Source organism: Bactrocera oleae, chromosome 2 (genome assembly GCF_042242935.1).
Source record: "Bactrocera oleae isolate idBacOlea1 chromosome 2, idBacOlea1, whole genome shotgun sequence".
Classification (NCBI taxonomy): Eukaryota; Metazoa; Arthropoda; class Insecta; order Diptera; family Tephritidae; genus Bactrocera; species Bactrocera oleae.
Window position 1 is genome coordinate 61551846 of NC_091536.1, and position 24210 is coordinate 61576055.

Genomic DNA, 24210 nt, shown 5'->3' on the forward strand with positions numbered 1-24210 from the left:
TTAAAATGTAATTATAATACGAGATGACTCTATAAATCTTTTTTATTTTATATTATTAAAATTTTTTAGATCTTTTTATTTTTATAATATAAAATATTTTGTTATGGTCATGTTAAAAATTAATGAACTTTTAGTTATTCAAAATCATTAATTTAAGATCATTAGTTTTCTGAATGCATTCGTAAAAAGTTATAGTCATCTCTAATCTCTAATAAAAGTAAATCGTCTTCCGATGATGACATGACAACCGAACGCTGTGAATGCAATTATAAAATGATACTTTACGTGTTCTCACGGTACTGTTAAAAACTAATTAAAGCGCAATAAATCGGTAAGTAAATACGCCATAGACAATGAATTTTACCCCCGATATGGTATGAGAGGACTTAATAGAAGCCACGGTCAAAACTAGACGATGGTCTGACAATGCCCACTTTTGGGTAAAATCACCTATCTCGGGACCTGCTAGACCGATTTCAACCAAATTCGGTATATAACATTCTAATGACATTCTTGCATTACATGACTAATATTCGGGACTCGGACTACAACCACGCTGACTTCTCTTATAATACAATTTTTAATTCCATCTGATTCTTTCACTATCCAGAATGCAAATTAAGCGCCAATTAATGAATCGGGATAAAACGTTGAACGAATAATGCTTTTAGATTGTTTCACTTTATGACCAAAAATTGTTTAAATCGAACCGAAATTGTTCAAGCCTCCAGTACCGAATATATGAACCTTAGTTCCTATTACGAACTTTTTATCGGAAATATATATCAATCTGAGATATATATTATAGAAACTTAGTGAGAATCTTTATCACATATTAGACTGCCCGGGTGCCAAAAATGGGTTGAATCGAACCAATAATTCCTTTAGTCCCCATTTACTTAATAGAAAATATCCCTGACTTTATACCACAAATATCAGTCAATATGGAAGAGCGTGTTTTTCTTATAACAATGTATCTTTATACATAAAATGCATAAAACCGGGTGAAAACTTGCCTTAGTCGCCATATAACTAATATGAGAAAACATCCTGTGATAATACTATATCTCAAATTCAAAAAAAAAAACTTTTTCACACTTCCGATTGAATTTATACCGTATATATTGGTCAATACATAAGATATTTTATTAACTAAAACGAATAGTATTGAACAAACTATAGTTTAATACCGAAAATGTGTGATATTGGCCTACGAAATACCCAAACTCACAGGTAATGATTTTCGGTAAGCTAACAAACCCTATGGCGAATACGGCGGTCACTATATGAGTTATACTTGGTGTGTTCAAAGGAAAAGGTGAATTTTGATTTTTCTCGGGCTGTGTACATTCGATTATATATACTTTGTTTTTTTTATAATCGGACACATATGTTTATCATGTGCTTGTAATAGGAGCCAATTTCGATTAGTAATTTTTTTTTTGACAACAGAAAAGTTAGTCACGTTTCTGTGTGCTTTTCGATTTTTGCCTCTAGAAAGAAATGGATCTAAGAATATGTATTAAGTTTTTCGTTTATAATAGAATACAGTGCTCCAAGGCACTTGAAATGTGCACTGTAGCATTCGGTGAGTCCACTTTGTATCAAAGTGTTTATAAGTGGTACAAGCGCTTTACAGAAGACCGAGAAGATGTTGATAACGATGAGCATCCTGGAGGTGCGACCACGTCAACAAGCGAAGCAAACAACGACACAATGAAAAAAATTATTCTTGAAAATCGTCGAATATTTGCTAGTGAAGATGCAGAGGATGTTGACATATCAAACGGCTCATACCATTCAATTTTATCGGGCCAAAAACCAAACCGTAATCATGCCTCAACCACCGTATTCACCAGATTTGGTTTCCTGCGACTTTTTCCTATTCCCTAAACTGAAGAAACCAATGAAAGGAAAACGTTTTGCCACTATTTATGAGATCAAGTCAGAATCGAAAAAGGAGTTGATGGCCATATTGAAAAGTGCATTTTAGAAAGTGCTACTTTGAAGGGGAGAAAATAGATATATATAGATATAAAATATAATAGATATTGACATATATTATATGTACTTTTCAAAAAAATTTAAAATTCACCTTTTCCTTTGAACACACGTCGTATATTTATAAAATTAATTACTTGAAGTAATTTCCCCGGATTTGTTCCTTAAAAGTTGCCAGAGTCGGTTATACCCGATCTTAGCCCTTTCTTACTTGTTAAGTATAAAGTTTTGTCAGCACCTTAAGGAATTTCCCGGGCTTTGATTTTTAACATAAAATGTAATTCACATAGGAATAATGGTCTTCGCTTTCTTGCTTGTTGATTTGTTTCTGTCTTCGTTCTTTCTTGATGCCACACATTTTCCATTACTAGGGCTGCCACAAGTATAAAATGTTCGGTAACACCCGAACTTAGGCCTTTCTTACTTATTGCAAATACAATAAAACATAAAACAATAAAACAATTTATGGAAAAAAATGTGAAAAACGGTTGGCCTCAAAGGGCCATCCCTGCAACTTCCCTCTAATTTCATACGTTAACGTTCAAATTTCGCTTTTTTCACTGCTTTTGAGCTCTTCGAGTTTAATGGGAGTTTAATATAACACTATTTTCCAAATTTCTCAAAGACTAATCAATTTTGGTGATTTCTTTCGTTAACGATTTCTCGAAAGCAAATCAACCGATTTCGACCTGGTTTGCGGCAAACGATGTGTTTCTTCAAGGTTTAGAACTGATTAGTTTTTGGTATCGATCGGTCGAGTCGTTTGGAAGTTTTTTTTGAGATTTCTCGAAATCTACTAATCCGATTAAGTCCAAACTTACACGAAATTCAAGTGCAATGAAACCCTTTGGAATGCCGTTTAGTGTATTGAAATCGGTTGAGCCGTTTAAAAGTTATGAGAGGTTTACATACATCCACACACACACACACACACATCCCCACATACATACAGACATACGGACATCATCGTAGAAATGTTCAGGGAAGCTTCCTCGACCCTCAGAACGTCGAGATCTGTTGAGAACTCGATTTTTGCAAAATGGGGTGAAACCAATATCTTCCCGAATTTTAGAAAATTTTCAATTTTCTTAGCGGGAAGTTAAAAATAATAAATTTTTTGAGACCATCACGTGGAGATCACCCGCTTGGAGCCGTTTCACATTGGGACGCAAAAGAGTCTCAAACCAGTTTATTGTGGGTGAGGGGACGACGAGGAAAGACGAAGGGACCGTGCCACTCGTGTTCGGGTGGCACGCTTTGTGTTCTTGTTCGTAACAGCTCGCTGCTACCCTTTTCAGCATTCCTTTTCACTTTCAAATCCTTTGAATGGTTGCAAGAGCGCTCGGTTTCAAATGAATTCGATCGCAAATTTGAGTTCTGTTATCTATTTTTGTATGTAATATGCAAATACGTATGCATAGAATAATAAAAATATTATGACAAATTGTAAATAAGGAGAAAATTAAGATATAGATTATGGAGTAAAGAAATTATGAATTTTTAATACCTAAAGATTAGGAAATTCCTATTATAAATTTGGCCTTGAAAATATTAGTAGCGGATATTCAATACATTCTTGTGGATTAGGGAATTCCCGTCTTTAGTATTTTTTTGAAACTATTTAGCGGGTAGGTACTTGTATTATGCATATTGTTCTACCATATTCATGGTAATTCATTGCAAGCAAAATGTGTGACCATCATCTCAACATACAAATGAAATACGCAGCACGCAGTGTTGCGCGGTGTTGCGCAGTCGAACCGCACAAATATTTACGAACATTTTGTGAAAAGGAATGCAGAAAAACTAGACTCGAGTTGCTGGACTCTTTTTGGCCGTGTGAATGCCCAGAGCGACACCAAAAGAAAATTTGAAAAAAATGCGACTCTTTTGAGTCCCTGTCTGAAACGGCACTTGGAACGGGAAATTGTGTATTAATTTTTTTTCAACCAAAACGACAATAATGCGCCGCAAATTTAACTTAATTGTTTAGTGCGGGCATGTAGCTCGAGAATATAGGTCAACCTATTGCACAATTATTTCTTGCGCAAATAGAAGAGTCCGGCGATATAGCGCAACAATATTTGGAGCGAATAACGGCACAGGCATAGCGATGGCAACGAGTACAATTTGTCATAATAAAGAATTCGCGCAGTCGGCGCGTCATCGTCGTTTCCTTCGCTTAGGACATACACACCATCGAGAAAGTACACTTATGTAAGTAACACGAAATAGTGCCTTCTAAATTTACTGCTGCGCAAAAGTGGTGTCTGTCAGCAGTAGAAATTCTGTTTTGAAGTGAACTAAAAATAAAAAGTAATGGTATTACAATTACAATATTTTGCAAATGTCTCAAGAATATTGTGTCAAACTCAAAACTTTAAAACTCCTGCACCAAATCGGCTGCAATTTTGAACAGTATTTTTGTGCAACATATACGAGGTAGCACTGGAAATTTTCCTTTTAAAGAAAGTGTTCCAAAGAAAAGGAAAATTTAAGTCTCGATAAATCCTACAGGCGTAATCTGGGGAAAAATTGTTATCTAACCACTGAGCAAAAAAGTTGTTGCTGTTGTTGACGGTTCGTCGCGGTATCCTTGCATAACTGGCGCTGTGTGGCAGATTTGCTCCGACACTTCTTGCCACTGACGTAAAAGCTGCTCCTGCTGCTGCTGCTATTACGCCCGTTGCTGCTTCTGTGCCAGCTTTGTACTGCTCGGCGTTAATTGCACTCGTATTTGCATCGCTTGTTCTTATCAAATTTTTTTACCGTTTCTCTGATTGTGCTTGTGAGTTTGTCCACCTTGTTGTTGTTGCAGATAATGAAATGCAATTGCTAGACAAACTGATAAAATCAAGAACCGCTCTCACTGTCGTATTGAAAGTCGCGCATTTGCACAGAAACATGCACCTGCAATATATTCATGCTCAACCATTGCAAAGCCTAAAACTTTCGCTTGCCTTACTTGTCACCATCCACATTGTTGCATGCTACCTTATAACGGCTTAAGCTTAGTAGGCAATATATCTGATAGGGGCTAAGGCAAGTTTTCCCCGATTTTATCCATTTTAGGCAAAAAGCAACGCTGTTATTAGAAAAACACGCTCTCTCAATTTCATTAAAATAACTAACACATTGACCGATATATGTGGTATAAAGTCAACTGGAAGTTCGAACATCTCTATATAAGGTATATGGGGCTTAAGAAAGTATTGATCCGATTCAACTCATTTTTAACACGAGGGTATATTATTATCCGGATACATTGATTTGAGTCAAAAATCGAAAAGCACACAGAAATGTGACTAATATCGGTAATCGAGTGTATATAAATCGATATCTATCTCGATTAATTTTAGGTGATACAAACCACTGTCAGATGAACAAAACTATAATACTCTGTAGCAAGAGGTTGCAAGAGTATAAAAAATATATTGCTTACTTAACATGAAGAAAGCTTTCGTTTATGTGCTCTTCTTGCATGAGTAAAAACATCAGTCTTATTTTCATATGCATTTTTGTTTGAAAGCGTTCTCCTTGGTCTTCGTTTAAGTCGCCTAAATTTTCTGGGAAGCGGTCTAAATGGCTGAAGAGTAAGTGCATCTTGATGCTTATGTTACATCCTAGTCACATGAGCTGCTCAGTGTGTTGAATATAGTCTGGAGACCTTTTATTTCTTAAGAAATTTTGCGCAACCCAAATAAATTCAATTCATGCAGATCTTTATTTGTCATACAATCAGTAATTGTAATAAGTATTGGTCCTTTATTAGCTCCCTGATTTGGGGCCCATCGAAAATACCAGCATGAATTTTTTGTGCTCAACTTCGGAAATATTTTACTAATATATTATATTAAAAACATTCCCCATCTTTGGTTAGAGATTTTACAAACTGTTTTATCAAACCTGATTTTATATAAAGATAGGTAATAAATTGCGGTATCGGGCTACTAGAGAGGCATTCATCACATTCATACTTTCCGGTACTAAATTCACTCTCAAAGGCCGAGTGTTTTAGTCCAGTGTTCTGTCTTGCCTCGGCATATTGTCACCACAAACAGCACAAAAACTACTCGGATCATTTAAACAAGTTCTTTTTAATGTAGACATAGCGGTTTATTTATGAAATTTAGTAATTTTTCACATAAAAGTTTATTCAAGTAAGCCGAGTACAATATTTCAAGAAGTACCTGTATCATCAAAAATAAAGCTGCTAAAAAGTTAAGTGTTGCTTACCAGTGTAGTAGGGGTATAATTCATCTTTACTTTCGCCTTAGTATTTAGTCTCTTTTCTATAATTAGACATCCGAAATATCTCCCTCCGGGGTTAAATTACACTTAACTGGAGCCACGATTTATGGGACAACCGCACGTTGAGCTCAAAATATCAAGACTAATTACCAGCAATTATTACCCCTTCACTATATACTGCTCCTCCCCCTCAAGTAATGCCCACAATAGTTTAAGCTCGTCGCGGTAACAATAGACTTTGCTTTTGGTTCCGTCGAAGGAGTTCACTTTACCACTTTTGTTTTGATCACAGTTGTTAAAGAGGGTGTTGATGTTCACGAATATACCGTTGGTAATTCGTTGTCGGTTGTTGTCATTTAATTCTGCAATTACATTTTTTATCGCTGTCGCTGTTGTTGCTTTTATCAGGTTTATACAATAGTTGATACCTTTTTGCGCGCTTGTGGCTTACTAAAGTCAACGTTTTCGCTCATAATGTTAACACTTTCAAAGTGTTGTTTTTGTTGTCCCTTTTAATTAATATGTTGCAATGATGATGGTCACTTTCGCTAAGTCTTTGTATTGTATGCTGTTCAGATCAGTGGCGTAGCTACCTTCGGTGGCACCCGGTGCGGTAGTTGATGGTGTCACTCCAAGGAAAGTAAAGAGCAATAAATGTTATATGATAAAGGACATATATCATTTATTATTTAAAATATTGATGAAATAACAAAACACAATAATAACTACGCTAGAAAAGGAATTGTTATACAATTAAATTTTTTTCTATCTAGCTTTGGCAGCTGCAACCTCAGCAATAACTTCATCGAAATTTATATTTTGTATTGCCTCGTATTCGATGGCTAATATACCAAGATTGTCATCGTTGCCCGCAAATAGCTTTTTCTTAATTTTAATTTACGAAACTCCTCTCACATGAAGCTACGGACACGTAAACCGTCCTGAACAATTTCAGTACAATCATAAAATTTGGAAGAGATTCTGTTAAATTCCATTCTTATAAACTTTAAAAAATCTATAGACACCTAATTAGTAACCCTATACATAGAGCTGAGCTAGTGCTAGTGGAGAAATCCCCGAAAAAGAAATTTTTGTGCTAGCGATTTATTTTTTAGAGACCGGGTGGGTGTCACGCCAAAAAAGGTGACACCCGATGCGGACCGCCCCCGCCGCCTCCCTTTGCTACGCCACTCGTTCAGATTGTTATCTTTCTTGTTCACAATTGATTTCGTGTTGAAGTAATTTCTGCTGTCTGCCACTTTCGGTTAACAATCACTTACAATCAGCACGTTTCTACCGCTATAGCCATTACTCGTTGCCTTTTCACAATCGCCAACGCTTCTATTATTATGAGGCCTGTTTTTTAACTCTTCCCTCTTGCGGTTTTGTGAGGAAAGCAAAAGCGGACTCATGGAAATCTTTCTGTCATCGAGAGAAAGCTGCCAAGAATCCGCCAGACTGAGTAAGATATTTTCCAAGCAACATATCTTCATATCCTATTTAAAGACGAAGGACGATGCGTCGACTTCCTCCCAGAATAATCCCTAGAGGAATTCATGAAAACGCACTTCCGGAACTACTTGCGAAGACAGTAAACAAAAATAATATTATATATGCTATTAACAGCTTCTTGCCATTTAAGGCGACGGCCCAGATATTATTATTCACATAATGATGCAGAAGCTAAGGGAATCAAGGCAAATCTAGCAAAGATATATAAGGTCAGCATCCAACTATCCTACATACCAAGAAGCTGGAATAGAGTCAAAGTGAAGTTCCTACCTAAACCGGGTAGAAAAACACACGATTACGCAAAAGTTTTTAAGAGGAATTGGAAGATAAACATTTAGGAAGACTGGTTTGGTGGCCAGCATTAAATAAACAATATAATATCAGGAAACTAAATGGAATACAAAATGCAGCTTGTGCTGGGGTTACCGGTGCTATCAAGTAATTTTCGGCTGATGCACTCAATATACTCCTACATCAGTTGCCCATAAACGTGTATACTCTGAAAGTAGCTGCAAGCTCAGCTATCAGAATAAAAGTATAGGGAGAATGGAACCGGAAAGATTACGAACACAGTAGAAGATTCTCTAGGGTATATTTCAATGATCTCGGCACTTCTATCTCTATCCGCCTACCAAACTCAGCCAGCATCTTCCAAACGGAAGTACTAAGTATAGAGAAGGCCTGTGAAGTTCTATTGAATCACTGAGGATACAGAAAGCAACCACATACACGGACAGCCAGACTGCATTGCTTGCTTTGTCGACACCATATATTAATTCCAACGTAGTCAACAATTGCAGGAAAGCTTTAAGCTCACTGGCAGGACAACTTGTCAATAATTGTGTTCACAGCCACAGGAACATTTTTGGCAGCGAAAAGGCAGACGAGTTAGCAAGGCTAGGACCCTAGATAATCTTTAGACAAGAGCAGATGGAACACATCAACAAACTGCAGGATAATTAAGCAGATATGACCCAAATATGACAAGAATATAACAGGAATATAACAAATCTATCTAGGTCCATAGCTTACAGCTACTAGAATGCTCAGCTCTACCACAAACCTGACACAAAATACTTGAAACCGATCAGGCACCAAACCTTAAATGATTGTCCACTAAAAGTATAACGGATGTACGTATTTTCATTAAGAGGGCCAAATGGCGTATCCAGCGCTAATTGAGCGCATGGTGGCAGCACTCCCACCTACCTACCTATCTATTTAGCAATTAATTTTGTCGTATACTAAATATAGATCGCTGGAAGCTTTTTAATACTTGGATTATATAATATTACAAATTTGTCTAGTTTTCACGGAATTTGAAAATATGTCTTAAACCTAAAAAAGTACATAAATTAATAAAAGAAAACAATTAAAAACGTTAACCTCGATTGCACCGAAGCTATACGTATAATACCCTTCACAGGTGCATATTTTATAACATAAAATGATTGATCGTTAATTTGATTTTAATTGATTAGTTTGTGTGTCAGCTAAATGTCATTGTGGTCCAATATACCAATATGTTCAGATGTAGTATCGGTATCTTTAGCAATAGTCTGTTCCAAGTTTCATGAAGATATCTTGTAAAATAATAAAGTTTTCCATGCAAAACCGTGGTCTTTTGAAGCAAACCAATTAGATACGCAATTTTCGACTTCTGCGTAGGAATCGAAGTACTGCTCAGCCAATGCGTGTTCTATCGATGAAACCAAATGGTAATCGGAAGATGACAAGGTGGCAGCTCTCGACCAAGTACTTTGATTTTATCCTGAACCGATTTTTCTTTGTATGTAGGTGCACTGTCGTGCAACAAAATTCCGGTTGTTCCGAATTAACCCATGATTTATATAAATCTATTTTTCATCGCCTGTGGCAATTCGATGCAAACCTGGTTTTCTTTCGTGTCTTTGTATTATATCTTAACGCTCACTTCATACTGGTACACTTGGTAAATTAATTAAATCGGAGAAATCATTTAATAGCTAGAGGGCATTACGGCAACTAGTAGCAGACTTTGCTTGGCAAATGCTAAGCAGCAGCCACAACAACTTATAGTACTCTTCCAATGGCAATTGCAACAGCATTAGCAGCAACGCAGCGAGTGGTCAAGTAAAGAAATTACTACAGCACCAACGAAAGCGACAGCAGGTTCAGGTGAATAATTCGTTTTTACCCGCTTTGGGAATCTAATTTGCAACGAAAGAAGCTTTTTCGCTTTTTTTCTGTATATTTTATTGCTGTTGTTCAGTAGCATTAGATGGCACTCTTTAACTGGCGGACAAAGTGGCAGTCACAACAGGTGGCTAGTTGAGTGTAATTATTAAAACCTAGTACAAAATATTCAAAGCAAATGCATTTTCGCGGTGTTACTACGATGGTGTTACTACTCCTTACTTTCTTGTGCGCTGCATGTGCAATTTACATTGTTGTTGCAATACTTTAATTACCACTATCTGTGATCACTGTCGCTGGTTTATACTCTACCTTTAACTGATAAGCAAATTTTGTGCAAAAGATTATGGTCACGTTTTCTAAGAATAGCTACGGTTGATTGCAATATAAGATTTGAGTGAATCAAGTCACTATGTCTTTTCTTAAATTCCATTTTAAAGCTGATATTCTTACTGAAGCCTGCCGAATCGAAACACCCAAAATTATTTATAATGGTGGAACGCGTCCACCTTTATAAAGCAATGCTTATTTCTCATTTCGTAGTTTTGAAAAGAGGTGAAATTGAGGTTCACCTATTTCCACACCGTCGTATGAGTGTCCAGCCCCTAGATGCCCCTTTCTACGACGACACCTTGGACCAAATAACAATTTTATGTCTTAACTTGAAGCTTAGTTATGGAAATTTAGAGATTTGGAGTATAAGCGTTTCATGTTCTTCTAAAGATTCCAATTTTTATCAAAATATCTAAATTTTGACTCAAGTTATAGTTTGTACGGAAATGCGGACGGACAGGCAATCACCCGGATTTTAACTCGTCTCGTCAACCATATCATTTGTATCTACATAACGTTATGTCTATTTCCTATCATTTGAGTTAAAAAACTGTTTGAAAAGTACATAATAATGTAACAAAAACAAAATTTTAACAAAAGAACCAAATGGAAGCCTCAGTTCAAAAGAAGACAGAAAGAAGTTCATTATGCATAGCCACCTAGATCTCCAGCAGATGTGTACATATATATTTATAGTTTATTCTTCACACAGATATTAATTTAAAACTAAATTGTAGTAATATAAAGTAGAAATACATTTTTTTCACAGGTCATAGATATTAATTTAAGCAGCGCTTCGCTTGTCAAAGCCCTGGAAATCAACAACTCTGGACAGCACGCCTTCACAGGCAGACAATTGCCAAAAATTGGCAATAAAAATGAAAGGAAAGAAGAAAAGGTTCCTGTAAAATTAACCAAACACAGGCTGAGCGGTTCACAGATAAAGCATGACTTGTGGCAAATCTGACAAATAGCTTATAAGATAGAAGCAGTCGGCTGACACACACGGCGAATGCGACAGATGGGCAACTGTTTCAATAGCTGTAAATTTGGATGCACGTCTATGATAATGAATGATTGTTTGCACGAACAGCTGATAAACTGACGTACTCAGTGGCGTCAAAGATTTACTAAAAAAAACAAGGCCTTGGTCTACGGCGCCAGAAGCGTCAAGGCACGCAGTTGGAGGGCATTACGCATGCCGAAAATCCTGCGAAACTTACTCGCTTTAATATCAGATTAACATACGTCAATATTCTTTATATTTTCTTGCTTTTTATAGATATAGCCTACATATGTTGAGTTTTGTAAGAATAATTCTAAGGGGATTTTATTAGTTCAGCTCAATTGTCCGAATTGACTTAATACAAATGCTTTGTCTGAAGATGTCATGGCAATATGAAAGTATTCAACATATTTGAGCTTTCGACTATTGTGGCAGAACAGAGCAAATGCGCATGCGCAAGCCTTCTGCTGCACGCATCTGTACAATTATTTGCCCACTTTTTCTGCCTTTTTACAATACCGAATTCCCTGTATTACAACTGTGAGGTGTATGCGTGTGTGTATTGCCACTCGATTATGCACACTACTAAAGCTTGGTGTTCGCCTAAACGCGCTTTAATTAATAGCCGCTTATCACACCCATTTATTGTGAGCCCACAAGGCGTAAGTATGTACTACCTATGTATTTGCCAAATGAGCCCCTGAAAGGTGATACCTGCATGAACATGGAACTGGCTGGGAATGCGAGGGTGTTCAAGCGGTCGCGCAAAAGAACGGCAGCCATGCTTTGGCTGTAGCTGGAAGAGCAAATCATTTAAGATGAATTGGTCGCAATGGCCAATCGGCAACGTTAATGCTGCTGCGCTGATCCTCAAGCTATGTATGTTACGAACGTCTGGAGGAAAAGTGAAAATCAAGTTCGAAAACTCGAAAAGTTGGGAAGCACTGCCATTTAAGCCTTATAAAGTAAAATGAACTATGTTCGGAAATGCATAAAATGAGTTTAGGAAAAAAAGAATACAAATATAAAGAATACGTACAATGAGCATCTAAGAGGGTGGGAATATTTGTAGAATGTATGTGTCTGCCTTTGAACAACTCGCATGACAAGACAAATTGTTTTTAATCAATTTGATTGCAACGACTGGTAATATATCCAAAATGTTCATAAACACCGAAATCGCTAAAATGTACGAAGCATTTAACGCCATAAAAGCTGCATACATTTATTCTAAAAGAAAAGAAGAGAAGAAATTAAAGAAAAATAAAGAAACGCAAATTTGATTGACTGTAATTATTTTTACATTTCTTCGGACTCGTTCCAGACCAAGCCCTTATCATGCATTGAAATCAGTTTTCATTATTAAAGTTTATTGTCACTAATTTGTGCACTTTTAGTCAAAATAAAAGAATGCTGTGATTGTGAACCGTTTAACCCTTAAGTATTTGTTGCTTGTATGTGGACTTTTATACGTAAACGTTTACTACTTATAGACAGCTGTTTCGATGACTGGCATGACTTGATACGTTTTGATTGATCGATTAAATGCCAAAATAACTATCATTTGTAATCTTAATGGATGCATATGTACCGAGTATAGTGAATATTTCGGTGAGAACAGAGAGATATGAGTTTCATAACAACAACTTACTAAATATAAGTAGTATATCATAACTGACACTGCAAGAAAACTAAACATTTCTTCATGATATACTTATAAATCGAAAATATACAAAGAGTGTTAAATATACCGAGGACTTCTGAAATTCGATAAGAAGGTGGAATATATCTTCATTGCAAATTACTTGATAACGCAATCATTTTTTTGAGAAATTTAAAATCATCAAGCTGGCCCGGTATCTATTAAGAAAGTACATCCAAAGTAATATAACTAACTGGTGTTAAAAATATTTAAAATTTATTTGCAACATATCATGATTTAAAATACTTTTAATTGAGTTAGTTTAAAATTCTGGTTGATTTTTTGTCGTCATTGCATTCCCTGATACACTATTTCAGACTTTTTAGCATCGTTGAAATCATATTTTTATACTCGGAACCACGATATTTGTAGCACCCAAAAGGAAATGTCGAATACCCTATAAAGTATATAGTTGTTATACTTGTATAGTATAAATGACGAGCTGAGTCGATTTAGCCATGTGCCTCTGTCCGTCGGTATATATGGGAACTAGTCCCTCAGTTTTTAAGTCCTTTACACAAAGGCCAACTTAAGTAGATAAAAGTGTTATCTATTGATGCTTAGACATAACAAACTATTGTCAATTTATACAAAAGTTGTGTTTTTGCTTTAATCGTGTTTTTAAGTCTCAAGTGTGAGACCCCTATACCTACTTTGGTTACTTAACAAGTTGCCCCCATTGGGGTCAAGTGAACATAATACACAAAATATATATTTTTTAAGAAGTGACGTGCGTGTGAGTTGCATGAGTATGAATACCGCAAGCACCGTTCCATTCTATCGTTTGTTATTATTCCACACACATATCTTATATAATATTATATATAACCTATGCATCTACCAGTATTTATGCATGAGATTATGTTATCGGGTTTGTTTGTTGATTTCATTATTGATTTTAAAGGTAAATATCTTTTTTCGAATATTTCTGTTATTTGCTTCACATTTTGGGGCCTATAGCTTATATAAACCAAAAGAAATAATAGTTTAAAAAAACTAAAACAAACACGTTTTAAAGGAATTTTTATACCTCTTTCTATAAAGCTCTTCCCTACCATCTTGTTTGTGAAATTTAATGCTTATGGCGCATTTATTTCGTCAGTTTTCGCACTTTTAGTATATTTTAAAATAACTGTTATATGGCGAGTGGGCGTGGTTATTATCTGAGTTTTCCCATTTTCACAGTGAATGAAAAAGGGCTAAAAGGACTTCCTTTCAGCAAATATGGTTGAGTTAGCTTTAGCGGTTTGGAAGATATATACATTAAACCATTTAGGGCGCGGGGTTACGCCCACCTTTAAAATAATGGAAAACTGTTATCAAATTATTGCATTGCCATCGGTCCCTGACACGTCTGCAAAGTTTCAAGGAGAGATAAAGAGATGCCCAACTCGTCTCTCAATGGACGCCCTCCTGAACTCAAGCAACTGTCAACGTTCCGGAGGTCTGACGTTTAGCAATTGGAAAAAGAAGGACGGCCAGATTGAAATCCCACAAAATGATAATGGAAATGGAGACATTTTTAATTTTTACTCTCTATTTGTAACGGCCGTTATTACGAAGAATAACGAAAGAAAAACAGTTCGCAGCTTGTGAACTGGTAAGTATATTTTAATTTTTATTAGATAAATTTGCATTTATTTAATAATTTTTAACGTTATTTTACAGCCGAAATGCCAAAATCAAAGTTAAAATGGAGAAAGTGTGTTACAGGCTGCAGCGAGGAGGGACAAACTTTTTCCATGTGAGGGAACGGATCTTGAACGGTGAGTACATCACAAAACAAATTAATTAAATAGTGCAAAAAGTGTGTTTAATATGTGATATATGATAAATAATTGTAAAAAGTTTTAAAAATGTCTTTCGATAGTTTTCGATATATTGAAATTTAGATAATTAATTTTTTGAAGTAACGACTGTGCGCATATCATTAATTATTTTGGATGTGATATTAATAATACAATTCAAATTGTAGTTCTGCGTATATTTAAGTGCGAAAGTGATACAAAAAAAAAGTTTTCAATAATTGTAATAAATGTTAAAATATCAGTTTCGATAATTTACGATTTATCTAAATTTCATTCTTAAATTATTTTATGTCGATACGGCTTTATTAAAATGAAAGTTTACGTGTTTTGCCAATTTTTGCACTATTATAATTATATATATTTTATAACTTGAGTATATTATGTTTTTTTTCTTTTAATAGGCGTAAATGTTGGCTCAGACGTTTAGGTGTTTCTGAAAGATTTAATGAAGAAACACCTAAACACATTTTTGCTTGTGAACGGCATTTTTCTGAAAAAATGCGCCACGCAAAAAAATTGCGTCCGAGGGCCGTTCCCGATATTAATTTAATTGTTGAGCCTACAGCTCCTTCCGCTTTTAGAAAGGAAAGATTGCGAAATAATTTTAGAGCCTCTTTCACTTCTTGAGGAGGAACTTTTAAATAGTACTGATAAAGCCGCGCAAACAGGTAGGGGTCTGACAGCATGGACAGATAGGAAGAAGAAATTGAGGAAAGAGAATAGGATTTTAAAAGTAAAGATGAAAAAGAACAGCCAGAACAAATGGCCACTGAATTAGAAAAATGTTAAGAAGTGAAGAAGTGGTTCATTTAATGAAGAGTCAGATCCTCTTGAGATAGTTTGCAGTAAAGTTCCTCCAAAGTTAGGTGCATGTATTAGAAGTAGTTTTATAAATAGTAATCGCCGTAACCACGGTCGGCGATATGACAATATTTTTAAAACTATAGCTTTGGGTGTATTTTTTTTGTCGCCAGTTGCTTATCGTCACTTAAAGCACCAGTTAGATTTTCCCTCCGAAAGTACTTTGGAAAATTTTGTTACCGACTGGCCTCGTTTCCCAGGTTGCACCCAAAGCAGCATAAAATCGTTAGAGATTAGGAGTAGGGGATTCTCTTTTGAACAAAAGTTCGTGTCGGTTTCATGTGATAAAATGTCACTGAAATGTCATTTACAGTATGATAGGAAATTCGAGAGGATAATAGGTATTGAAGATTATGGCGATGAAAATCGCACTTCGAGATTAGTCACAACTGCAATGACCATAATGGTGCAAGGTATAGGTGGAGAGCCTTGGTCCCACCCATTAGCTTATTTTTTCGTTAAAGGAGCCTGCAAAGGGGATGTCCTTAAGAAATATATTCTTGAAGTCATTACTCAACTCCAAAATATAGGACTAATTCCTTGCCATTTTGTATGCGACCAGGGCACCAATTTTCAGAATTTTGCTAATTTGTTAGGTATTTTAGCGTCACGGCCTTTTTTTAATGTTAATGGCAAGAAAAAATATTTTTTTTCTTTAAAAATTGCTGCGTAAGTTGGTCGAATATTATTCATTTTTATGAAATGGACTCTAAGTCGAGTTATCGGTGGGCGGATAAACTAACCGATGCTCATATTTATCCCAATATCTTCCAAAAAATGAAGGTTAAATTTGCATCCCAGGTATTTAGTAATACGGTCGCTTCTGGTATGTTGTCTCTTTATAGCTCGGGAGCCTTAAGCTCGAATAGTGGGAGCTTTATTAACACCGCGGAATTCATTTCTTTTTTTAATAAATTATTTGACATTTTGAATAGCAGTTTCGTTGAGGCTATTGTACCCACTAAAAAAGGGTTTGGAGGTTCCCCAGAACAGTTAGAGTTTTTAGATGGGGCCGAAAAAATTTTATAACTATTCGGGTTGTAGATGAGTTTGAAAACAACACAACCAATAATTTTAGTTTTTTAAAGTGATGTTTATTAAATATAAACAGTTTAAGACGGTTGTGGCGATTTTTAGCGCACTCAGGATTTCCATACTTGAAGACGAGACGACTATGTCAGGACAGTTTGGCACATTTTTTTGGGCAGATTAGAAGCGGAGGAGGTACTAGAGTAACGCCTTACATGTTCTCTAGTTTATTTAGGAAATAGTGGGGTTTACATTATGTAAATATGCAATGACTCACTTTTGAACGACCTTTCTTGGCAGGATTTTCAAGGCTTACCACAGCCTGAACACTCCCTCATTAGATCAATTTCTTTAGATAGTACTTTGGAAATTAACTTTTTTAAAGAAAATGCTTTTAGTTATTTTTGCGGCTGTCTTTATTTAAAAATGTTTAAAATGCACTCATGCTCCCTTCCATTACCTCATTTAGGAGATGAAGTTCCTTTGGACAAATTCATCTTCATTTATCAAAATTAAATAGACAAATGCAATTTAGTGAAGCCGCCTCAGGAGTTTTTTGCATTTGTAAAAGCCTTGGAAACAAAATTTTTAGAAGAATTTGATAATAATTGTCATAAGAAGGGATAGGAGACATTCTTTTTAATGAAATGAAAGATGTTAGGCCCTTTTTGTGTTGTGAAAATTGTGACCCGAAAATAGGTATAGCCCTTTTCATTCGAATAAGAATTTATTTTGTAATTAAATTTTTAAATAAAGAACTTTCTGTCCCTAATTGTAAAAATAAAATGTTGTGTGTTTCACACCTATAGGTTTTTATATTTATTATAAAGTATAACAAGTAAGGAAGGGCTAAGTTCGGGTGTAACCGAATATTTCATACTCATGCAACTTGCAAGAATCAAATCCGGAAAAATTCTTTCAATTAATTAATTTTATAAATATATAACTCATACACTGACCATATGCGGCTTAGGGTTTGTAAGAATAACGAAAATCATTATGTGTGGTATATGAGGATTTGGGTAATTCGTAAACCAATATCATATATTTTCAGCCTTAAACCATATTATGTCCAATATTATCCGTGCCGTTAATTTTGTTAAGATATCTTACATATTGACCGACATATACGTTATAAAGTCAATCAGAAATTTGAAAATCTTATATTTGGTATTTGACAGAGAGGGATAGTATTGAGCCGCTTTGATAAATTTTTGCCATTACCACAGAAAAAGATAACCCCTGAGTTTCATTAAGGTACTTCACACACCATCACAAATATATGCGGGATATAGTCAACCGAATATTTTAAAATCCTTATATTAGTTATAAGGCGGCTAGGGCAAGTTTTAAATTGATTATATGCATTTTAAGCACAAAGATACATTGTTATAAGAAAACCTCTCTTTCCTTATTTCATTAAGATGAATCGCATATTGAAATCAGAAAAATTTTTATTAGGTATATGGGGACTATTGGAGTTATTGATCTGATTCAACCCATTTTTGGCACATGTATTAAGTTGCTAAAACTAAAAATTTTGCCCCAGTATCTATCATCGTTTCACACGTATCGATTTTAACTTGTATCTATAAAATGCCCAACCAATTATAATGCCTATATGTAGCTTTCAATAAACTTTGTCAACTTTGCTTAATTTATTTAAATTTCGAAAATATACAATATGCGCTATACCATATACATATTTACAATATGTTCCCATTTGCTTTAGATGGTGTAAAGGTAATATTAACTTTAGTCTTCACGTTGAGTGCAAAGTACATCCATATATCTTTTCTTTTAAATGTTTGGTGCTATGTAAAATATTAAATTTACAACTTAACCCTCTAAAACAAGAGTTTCGACTGATTACGTATTATACAATTACATACTTGTATATTGGCTACTTTATGTCACTCACATATACTCCATGTACATTCCGTTACTTTAAACATACTCAGCAGCTATGATTCAAAAGAATAAGAGTATGCAACGAGGCACCTAGTACTATCCGAGCTCACAACCACTTCTCCGAAGACACAAGCCAGCACAGACATCAACCACATTTACGCCTACCGTAGAAATTACGGCACTGGCGAGCAAGGGCGCTTTTTTGAAGAGGCGATAGATGGCAGCCCCATCACTTGGATTCGTTAGGTGTAGACCAATCAACCACCCTGTGAGTGAAAAGAAAAGGAGGTTAAAATTATTTTTATTTTACATGTTTCTTGGCTTATTTCAAAAGAGTGCGTTGTAGTTAAGTGTGCGTAAAAGTTGTGAGTTGTAGTTTTCTTAATAACACTGCGATGAAATCATTTCTACTGAATCAGACCTGCTCGTGTCAGTACTCAATTAGTTAAGATTGATTAATACCATATTTTTAATTCATATGGTTTTCCTTAATTTCTGAAATGTACGCAAATATAGCGGTATATTGTGAGAAAATCATAAAGAAGGTACTATAAGCGCTACTCAAACACACCAGCTTCTCTAATACAAACTACCAATGAACTATGACACAAAAACCTAAAAATTTAAAATCAGGCCAAGATGTAGACCGATTGACATCAAAATCAGAGTGAAACCACATTCTAACATCCACTTTATTTCACTAAAATACCTCAAAAAACTATAGCTCTGTTTTGGTGTTTTTCTCGAAACTTGAATTGAAAAATTATTTGATAACGTTAGTATATGTTTTATTTTATTTTGCAAAAGATTTAATTATGAATTAATCCACTAAGAGGAAGCGCTGCCTACTACTGCCTTCGGCTTTTTAATTTAAGATAATTTATTAATATAAATTCTACTGATATATTATTTTAACTCACTATACTTCTGTTGGAGATCTTACATAATTTAAGAAATTTGCTGATGACTGTGATATTGTCTTCAGTAGGCTGGATGGTTGCATGCTTCCAAATATGCTCTGATTAAAATAAAATTATTACAATGTGCGCAACTTGGTTTCCCAGTTCTATTCAGCATGTAACAATAAGAAGGTGCGGCCTACTTTGAGACGCACAAAATTTCTTAGATCTTTATATGAACAGTCATTTAGGTAATTTGGTTTGACACCTTTGGTTTTGCTTTTTGTAGTGGTGATGAAAGTTGGTCCAGTCGCTGGCTGTCGACGTATTGAGAGCATTTTATAACACTTAATTAGCTTCACCTGAATGTTGGTAATTTTGTTCTGTGCAAGCGATAACTTAGGCATAAATTGAGATATATTGATTAAACTTGCTACATATAGAATGATGGGCGTGGCATCACCAACCTTTAGGGGAAATCCTATATCTCAGAAACTATCCTACCAATTTTGGTTTGTGAGGTTACCCAGCCAATCTATCACACACTGTAAAAATTGGTAAAATGAACTTTTCATTCTCCACAAAAAGGCCCTTAAAACTATGCAGTTAAAAGCAATAACTTCCATGATGTCATTTATATAACAAATTTACTCAAACACGGGTGATTCAAGTAGAGGTACTCTTTTCAATATTTTTTTGCCAGATCACGTGTGAGTCGTGTCAAGCTGTCATGTTACTTTTGTTCAGTATTGTTTAGCACTTCTTCATGGAAAGATATACGCCTGAACAATGTTTATAAATTGTTCAACTTCATTACGAAACCTCACGTTCTATAAAGAATGTGCGCTGAACTTATGGTCAACCTAATCCGCCTACTGAGCGTACTATTCGCAACACTATCTTCCATCTTGAGACCCATCATTCATTATTGGATAATATTCGACCGAATAGACCATGTCCAACACGAAATGAAGAAAATATAGCCGCCGTAACTGAGGGTGGACTGAGGTATGGTACGACTTTGCGCATTTTACGTCGAGATCTTAAATTGAAAGGTGTACGTGAAATACAGCTTGTGCAAGAACTGAAGATGCTCGACTTTTCCAAGCGATACCGCTTCGCTCTATAGGCTCTTGAAAAGTTCCAAGAAGATCTGACGTTTTCGAGCCAAATTTTGTTCAGCGATGAGGCCCATTTCTGGCTCAATGCGTATGTAAATAAGAAAATTTTCGCATTTGGGGCAAAGAGAAACCTCTGAAAGAGCTGCCTTTCCTCCAGAAAAAACAACGGTATGGTGTGGTCTTTAAAAATGATGCCTAAACAAAATTGCACCACTTCTCACACATCGCATCAATCAATAGATTTATTAAGAGAACACTTTGGTGAGCAGATAATTTCACGTTTTGGGCCGATCGATTAGCCACCAAGATCGTGTGATATCACACCCTTAGACTTTTTTTGTGGGGATATGGAAAGTCTAATCGATCACCCTTTAAAGGCAAATAGCATATCAAAAACGTCCATGCTCATGCGCACGGGTTTTTTGAATTGCTCTGAATCCTTATAAAGTTTGGAAAAATTAGCTGCATAGAAGCCGCTGTTGTCTCTATCTTGATAAAGTGGTCTAACCCACATCCGTCGACTTGATCTTATATTTTTGAGCCACTCGTACAGCTCAAGCAGTTTTTTCCAAAACTTTTGCCATGCAGAATATTAAGAAACTTGGTCTAAAAGTCTGTAATTGAGGTATTTGGATTTGTTGCCTTAGGGATATTGATAACTATCTTTTGTTCAGTCTTGGAAAAGTATGCCATGGTCTACAAGTTTATCAGCATAATTTTTAAAGAATGTTGGAGATATGTTAGGAGTGGTTAGGAAAGTTTGTCTGCACCAGGGGACTTGCCGGACAGTTTGCTGACTGTGGAATAAAATTCTTCTATTGTAATAGGATATTCTATCAATTTAGCTTCAAAACACGTGAATGGGTTGTGGTTTTGTGGGAAATAATTTGCCTTGATATATTCAAGTGGAAGTTGGAATTATGGCAATCATTTAACCACGTTATCGCAAAATTTTATGCTATAAGTTGTAAATTATAGATAGGACCTTGGAGAGATTGGATAAAGCCGATTTATGCATTTGTGACGACCTTGTCCCGGCCCCTAATAGATTTAATGTGCATATCTCCTAAACCGCTAAAGCTATCATAACAAAATTCACTGAGAAGAAATGTCTTTAGCACCATAGACATTAAATTTTATCTCTGGGATGGTAAGAGATGACTTTATGGGAACCGCGTGGCACCGCCCACTTTTAAGTGAAAACTCATATCTTGGGATATGCTTAACCGATTTCAACCAAATTCCGTCCATAATATTCTTCTCATATTTTTATGTTATAGGGCAAAAATGGGTGAAATCGGATTAAAACCACACCTATTTCCCCATAAAACACCATTTTAAATTCTATCTGATTACTTCACTTTCCGGTATGCAAATCAAGCAACAATGATTATATCGGCATAAAACTTTGCGTGAATAATACGTTAAAAGTATGCCACCTTGTGACCGAAAATTATCTAAATTGAACCAAAACTGTTCAAGCCCCTGAATATGTTTACCCCAGTGCCTTTAGTTGACTTTTTACCGAAAATATCGGTCAATGTGTAAGATAGGTATGTATATAATTGAAATTCATATACATACTTCTATGTAGCTGACAGGGTTTGAAGCAAGGATGACATGATTGGAAACTCGAGAGAGCGCTGTGAAAGTCCACATTTTTTATAACATTTGTCAATGTTGCCATCCATGTTTATCAATGGTTTGAATTTTGTAACATTAGCTTTTACAACAATCTTCTTTGCAACATTTTCTTAGTCAACATTGAGATAAGCAACACTTGTGTCAGCAACATTTGCCTCACCTATATTTTACCAAATCTTTGCAACATTTGCTGCTTTAGTCTATGCACGCGCAACCTTTTGTGCTGATCGTTCACTCAACTCTTTCATATTGCTTGCTCTAAGGTTTAGAGTATAAATGTGATATGCAGGTAAACGGTAGCGGGCATTTTCGGTTATGGATTGACGGTTAGCGATGCGCTCGTCGACATTCAGTTAGTTTGCAACGGGTATTAATTTGGTGAAGACGTTCGTTCTGATAGAACTTGTCTGTGGAATGTGTTTTTTTTTTTTAAATTTGCGATTTGCTTAGTGAGTTTAAGGAAATAATAAAAATGTTGGAAAATACTTTGAGTTGTCGGTACTGAAATTTAAAAAATAAAAGATCTAAATAAATTGTGATACCGAAATCATACTACAACTGTAAATTATACCATAAATGACTCCAACATTGGTTAAACAACATATATGAACTTTGTCTTCAGAATCAGTAAATTGTTAATGTCTTGATATAATTTCAACAAAATATAGGAACATTTTTTGCTGTTGATTTTCTACTTGTATATATTGGCAAGTTCACTCTAAAGCTAACTTGAGGAATTAAAACAGGACCGCAAAACTATACATTTTGTTTGCAATAAGTACATAGTAATATTTTAAGCATTCTGTGTTAAAATAAAATATTGGACAGCACAACTACAGCAGTATTATAAAAAATGTATATGTGTTTTGTTTATTCCATTCATTTATTTTCAGTTTTTCATATACGTCATTATTGAATTTTGTAAATAATTAGTCTTCCATGCTATACGAATTATGCTGCTTCTAATCCGAAAATAAATAAAACCAGAAAAAATTTTAACTTAGGCTGTACCGAAGCTATAATACCGTTCGCAGCTGTAAGCTATAGTGGTTCGATCTGAACAATACGTTCGGAGATATTTAGAAGCTACCTTGACAAATAAAAGCGCAGACAATGCCCTTATAATTTGATCGTTCAGTTGTATGGCAGCTATATCTAAATCTAAACCATTTCTTTGGAGATTTTAACGTTGTCATGGGTAATAATATTATATATGACAAATTTTGTGAAGGTACCACGTCAAATAAGAAAATTGTCAATACAACTACTACCACTATCCGTGTTTCACAAAGATATTTGCAAAACTTAAATTTAGTGGATTTTGTTTGAAAATATATTATTCCCAGATTCCCGAGTCCATTTAGTGTATTTCAATATATAATTATGTATAAATACCAGTTTACAAATACATTTGAGTTATTTGATTAACTGCAAAGATTTTTTCAAAAAATTTTCTTCTAAAATCCTCTGAAGATAAAATAAAATAAAAAATTTCTTAGTACAATTAATTGTATAATTAAACGTAGTTTTTTTATTATGGCCGCATTAAAATGGGGGGGTTGAAATGGGCCAACCCCAATTACAGAGCAATTTTCCATTGAATTATCTTGACAAAAGCCAGCATAGAAAGAGCAAATGGTAGCAAATCAACTCAAACTTTGACGCCGATGAGTGTAAAACAAGTGGCTTCCAATTATAAAAACAAAACTCAAATGAAGATGTCAAAAAAGTCAAAAACGGCAACAACTGTGCTGTGTTGCATAACCAGTAAGCGGAATAACACACCCATTTACTTCATAGCATGTGGTACGTTGCAAAATGGCACATGGTACTTGGAACCGAAATGTAAACTTTTTTATTTGAAAATATGAAAAAATACAAAACCTTTAGGCGGAGGCCCTTCCCGTTACAATTAAGAGCTCATACTTGGAGAACCTTTCTAAAAGGTGTCTATAAA

The 24210-nt window shown here is 35.2% G+C and overlaps 1 protein-coding gene across 1 annotated transcript in view; it reads left to right on the top strand.

The window, feature by feature from the left end:
• Window positions 1-16322, top strand: part of LOC138856919 (uncharacterized) — a 30833-nt gene extending 14511 nt beyond the window's left edge. The window contains exon 3 of the mRNA XM_070107899.1: window positions 15609-16322. Within this exon, the coding sequence (XP_069964000.1) occupies window positions 15609-16322 (714 nt within the window). The remainder of the gene's footprint in view (window positions 1-15608) is intronic.
• Window positions 16323-24210: the final 7888 nt, after the last annotated feature.